This window comes from Alosa alosa, chromosome 20 (assembly GCF_017589495.1).
Source record: "Alosa alosa isolate M-15738 ecotype Scorff River chromosome 20, AALO_Geno_1.1, whole genome shotgun sequence".
NCBI lineage: Eukaryota > Metazoa > Chordata > Actinopteri > Clupeiformes > Clupeidae > Alosa > Alosa alosa.
Genome location: NC_063208.1, coordinates 17833842 through 17839650, shown reverse-complemented (window position 1 = coordinate 17839650; position 5809 = coordinate 17833842). Strand labels below are relative to the sequence as shown.

At 42.7% G+C, this 5809-nt stretch overlaps 1 protein-coding gene across 2 annotated transcripts in view; it reads left to right on the top strand.

The window, feature by feature from the left end:
- trappc9 (trafficking protein particle complex subunit 9) overlaps positions 1–1594 on the top strand; it is a 231958-nt gene extending 230364 nt beyond the window's left edge. For both annotated transcript variants that reach the window (XM_048229439.1, XM_048229438.1), the window contains one exon: positions 1095–1594. In XM_048229439.1, the coding sequence (XP_048085396.1) occupies positions 1095–1286 (192 nt within the window). In that variant the 3' untranslated portion in view covers positions 1287–1594. The remainder of the gene's footprint in view (positions 1–1094) is intronic.
- The last annotated feature ends 4215 nt before the right edge of the window (positions 1595–5809 follow it).

The window sequence follows — 5809 nt, the reverse complement described above, 5'->3', positions numbered from 1 at the left end:
AAACTCCACTGGCTTGAATGAAGTTGTTTCATTTCCAGGAGGGAGGTATACATCCTGGCACCTTATTAGAGTCCAGTGGTCATTTGAACATCTATGTGCCTATGTGCCACTGCTTGGTCTCTCTTTCTCTCTTATCTCTATGTGCCTATGTGCCACTGCTTGGTCTCTCTTTCTCTCTTATCTCTATGTGCCTATGTGCCACTGCTTGGTCTCTCTTTCTCTCCCTTTCTTCCCTTTTTCTTTTCTTTCCTTACCCCCCACCCCCCTCTGCATAGCATAGCATATCATAGAATCATATAACACCATATGTGATTAAAACATAAGCAGACACACATGCACACACATGCAAACACACACACATTTTAATTACCGGTAGTTGCAATTATTAATATAAATGAACTAGTGTTCAAAGTATTGGTCAGTTTGGGGCAGATACTTCGCACAAGTGCATCTCAGATTCTCAGACCTGTCATACAGTGACCACATACCCTTTGCTCTTTGGATAGCCATACTTATTTGTCTGCCATTCTTAATAATGGCTTGACTGTCACTCAGCCTGGTGAGGATCTGTCTCTGCTCTGTATCTCTGACAGTGTAGAGATTTCCTGCCAATCGACACTCTCATACAGGCCACTAATTTGCATTCTAATCTGTGCTATGCTTTGGTTTTATCCCTCCAATGTTCCAAATAGGATTATTTGTTTTTCTTGTTCATTTTTGTCTATTTTGATTGGTTTGGAAAGCAGTGCTGGTCTGAACATAACTCTTTGTTAGGGGTTAGTGGATTACTTAGTTTCAAAACCAACCGACTCGAGGGACTGGACTTAGGGCTCAGTAAGTTGGGACTGAAATGCTTTAAAGCGAATTTTGTCTTTCTCTCTCCCTCTCACTATCTCTCTCTCTCACACACACTTTCACTCTCCCTCTCACTATTTCTCTCACTCTCTCTTTTTCTTTTTCTCTCTCTCTCACATGTGTTCTCTCTCATGGGCTTTCTCTCACCCTGTTTTTTATTTCTCCCCTCTCCCACTCTCTCATTATTTCTCTCTCTCTCTCTCTCTCTTTCCCTCCCTCCATCCTCCTGGCGGCCTCAGGTGGATCCATCCGAGGGGTCAGTGTGCCGCGGGGCGCTGCTCTTCCTCTACACGGGAGACTTCTACCTGAACATCAAGTTCCAGGATGACCGCTTGGGCTCGGGCCCTGGCCGAGAGCTGCCCGCCGCCTGGTTCTGCCTGCCCAGCGTGCACATCCGCACCCTGGAGTCCCCCATCGAGAACGGCGCCTGAATGGGACCGAGAGAGGGAGAGCCTGCTGGGGAGAGCCACTGGAGGAAGAGAGAGAGAGAGAGAGAGAAAGAGAAATGAAGGATGTATGAGGATTTGTTGTAAAGGGCAAATCTGCATTTATAGATTTATGTAGTGTTACGTAGCATACATATTTACATGCTACGTGTAACTACATGTTTGCATACATACAGACACACACACACACACACACACACACACACATACAAACACACACATACATAGACAGACAAGTTATGCATAATAGGCACTGGATTTTGATGGTGTGGGAGGTGGCTGTCTCATAATGATGGCATCATGCTAGTGACGAGCTATTTTCTTTTCCTAGCAAGTGTAAATGGGAGCCAAACTCATCATGTGTTAGAGATTTGGACATCTCTCTACAGGAGCACTGGTGACACTGAGCACAGGTCACATTTTGCTTGTGTTACTTACCTGTGCAATACTTTTCATGTGTTTGGTACTTTTCCTAGTGCCTGGAAAAAAATTCACACAGTAAATGTGACGTCTGTGAGAAGTCCAAAAGACTTCCAATAAACAGTGGCATATTTTCTCCCTTCCTCCAACCCAGATCCCCAGCCTCACAGCGTCCATTTCTCTTTGCCCCCCCACTTCTCTCTCTCAAAAACAAGAGTGATCAATCATAATGCTTTTAGTGGAGAGGGGCCTCGCGGTGAGAGACTTTTCTGAGAAAATGAGTTCCTGTCCACCCCACACCCCAACCTCTCTCTCTCTCTCTCTTTCTCTCTCTCTCTCTCTCTCTCTTTCTCTTTCTCTCTCTTTTCTCCTGCTGTCTCCCACTGTTCTTTCTCCATGTCTGGCTCGGGGAAGGAGTGTTAAGGGCTGACAAAGCCACTGGGCTAAGTGGGCATTTAGCCCTTGATACCGGATGAATATGTGAGAGAGAAAAAAAAACGTCCCTCCAGTTCCAATCAGCTTCTTAGAGTGGACAGTCCCACTGGATGTCATCCTATGAGCTTGTCTCTGCATGAGCTCCAGGCAAAGGCATAAGAGGATGTTGTGCACTTCCATATGGAATTCATTGTTATTTTTTTTTCTTCTTCTAGTGATTTATATTATGAAACTTGCATTTAAGCCAAAATGGAAAATTGAACAGTTATTATGAATCATAATAACGTTCATTGTTTTGAACGTTATTTAATTGCAGGCTTCAATTAAACACTGAATGTAAAATATATATTCATCAGAAATAGCCTGTATTTATGAGTAGCAAACCCACTCGCACAAGCTGTGCAGTAATGTCAATTCTTTTCACTCCACTTTTCATCTTTTATGTTGTTGTCGTCTTTTCATTATTTGACTTAACAATTGTGCTACTGAGATTTGTTTGTGAAGATAATTTTTGATGTTGTTCTCAATCAATATCTCTCTATTAAAAACAAAATGTCACTTAAATGCTAAGAGGCTACATCCTGTGTATGTTTTGACCAGCAGTCTAAAACAAGTATCTACCAAAGTTGCTCAGTATTGATGTGATCACACTCCCCGATGTCCTCTTGATACATCTCAAAACGTATACCAGGCCCCTCTGGTTTGTCAGACTAAATTAAGTGCTATCAAGTGTAAGACTCAATTAGACTTTTATTGATGTGCAATCATGCAATCAAATTAGAAGCACATCAAATAAAGGGACTTCTGATTAAAAAAGGAACCTTGAATCAATTACAGCACTAAAGCATTGAGGCAAGCTAGCTCTTTATGTAAGCAGTAATGCATCCAGCATGTAGCACCAGCAGAGGTTGGCTATTCAGATATTCAAGAGGATATTTTAGCAAACAGATTAATGGATTGCTTGGCTCGCTCTACTTTAAGTCTGGAAGTGTCACACCTCCGCTCCAAAGATGAAATTAACTCAGTCCCACTTTACATCAAGTGCCCTTCTGACATCTGATTGATTCATTAATTAAATTCTGGAATATTAGTACAATTTAACTTTTCACAGATCCCATCAGGATAATAGACCCAACCAAGAGTATCTACACATAACACAGTGTGGTAGCCTCTACCCAATTGTAGGATTAATTAGTAAGTGCGTGCATTAGGGCTCATGCAATTATGCACTGATTTGAAATGAAACCAGTTAAACTTTCACACAGTGTTGTCAACCCCACTTTCACATGCAGAACTTGGGTGTGAAATACATGAACAGCAACCTGGCCACATCTGGTCTGTGGTTCGATATCCATATATATATTGATATATGTCGATATACTGTATTGCGAATGTGCTGGCATACATACAAATGGATGGGCTTTGTATGTCTGCTCTTTGCTGGTGCCTATAGGTTCACAAATTTAACACATGAATTTAACCCCCTCGCCTAAAGACAAAACTGTTGCTATTCATAAAGCCTTGTTTTACAACTCACTCTGTAATCAGTCATGTAGCCCTAATCCTATGGAGAGAAGCAGCTGTCTGTAACATAGATGCTGAATGGTTGATTTTCACATGTTGGAGTTCACGCTTCTTTTTTTTTACTCTAAAGATGTTTTTTTTTCTCTCAGCTACATAAGATGTTCTGGATGATCCTCAGAGATACCAGAGGCTGCTAATACAGCGGACGGGCCCCCCACCGTGGTGTCGTGTTGGCTAATGGTGCATACCCACTGAGATTAGTCAGCTCCATGTCATCAGAACACAGTCTGCCAGAGTGCAATGTGCTGATGGGGAAAAGCCTTGGCATTCAGCTCAGCTGCTGCCACAGTCATGTGTTTGTGGTAACCATATACATTCTGAGCTAGTCCTCTGAATATAATTCATAGGAAGCACTCATTAATAGATCAAAAAAGGTCCGTCACAAGACTTCAAATCTGTTGCTAATCTATGAATCTATTTATTTCAGTTACATTCATATGCTAATGTTTCTTATGGTGTTTTGGGCACACATTCGAAGGATCATACCACTGATTGGTAAAAAATGACTTGAGAACCGATTTAAGGGCTAGTTGCGACAACACACAAGCAGATCATCCTGACCGTGGTTAGTTGACTGCCTTACACATTAACGGCTATTCTAAAACTGATAGTTCCGGTCCTTGATTGTGATTGGCTGAATCATATTTGATGCCGTTGTAAAATCCAGCACAAACATACACCTTGACCACATTCCGTTCTATATTACTGCGCTACCATAACTTGATACAAAAGCTAAAGTAGCTGTGTCTCGACGTTGCTTGGCAACCATTCAGATAGAGGAAATATATTTCTTGGCGGAAGAACGATTATCTATGAATTAATCGTTACATTTCTTGTTGCTTTGCCTTTACTTTATGAAACTGCAGGTATTTATTACAACAGTTTTAGAAAAGCAATAAGCCACTCGAGTCCGTAGGTTACACTGATTCTACAACAGCTAAGGGGGGTTTTACAATGCCCCTTAGCTGTTGTAGTGTAACCTACGGCCTCTCAGGGCTTATTGCTTATTGATTAATTGTATGACAGTTAAAGGCACCCTTAACAAATTTTTGACCTTAAAGGAGAAATCCGGCTAGTTTTAACATAGAATCTCCGTTTCTCAAGGTCACCGAATACTGTCAATACTGAAAAACCCCCGGTTCAATCAATTCAAAAACAATCGGTTTCACCTAGCTCGAGTTGCTACAACCAGCAGCTACTAGCAGCAGCAAGGCATGTCCTTGACCTCTCATGTACATGCCCACAGAGAGTAGCGTTGTAGCTGCCTAGCTGCGTTAGCTGCTGGCTGTAGCAGCTTTTGGGTAAAACCAATTGTTTTCGGGGTTTTTTGTAGCGACAGTACTTAGTGACCTCGAGAAACGGGGATCTGTGTCAAAATTCGCCGGATTTGTCCTTTAACATAACGTTTCCAAAATCATATTGATGGGACATAACCTTATAACATGACGAACGCCACTTCTAAGTATATATAGTACTCTTTTGATCCCGTGAGGGAAATTTGGTCTCTGCATTTATCCCAATCCGTGAATTAGTGAAACACACTCAGCACACAGTGAACACACAGTGAGATGACGCACACACTAATCTCGGCCCAGTGAGCTGCCTGCAACAACAGTGGCGCTCGGGGAGCAGTCGGGTTAAGTGCCTTGCTCAAGGGCACTTCAGCCGTGCCTACTGGTTGGGGTTCGAACCGGCAACCCTCCGGTTACAAGTCCGAAGCGCTAACCAGTAGGCCACGGCTGCCATTGTCTGAGTGGCCCTCTGTAGGCGCTTACCGATGTAGCAACTTTTCTAGTCTCAGATAGGAAACTACCCCTCCCCCCACCCCCCCTCTGAAATCGAAATGGAAAAGAGCTGCTATGCTACAGGAATTCTGATATCTTTTTCTACTGCTGTCGGTGCATTCCATCTACAGGAGCCTATATCAGAGTTATGTTCATACTTTGTTGCAAAAGACGCATAGGCCTATTTAGTTTGGTTATTATTGCACTTCTCAACTGTAGGGGGACCCCGAGAGCAAATCTTGTTAAGAGTGCCTTTAACCTCTCTAGTTTAGGTCGCTGCCATGT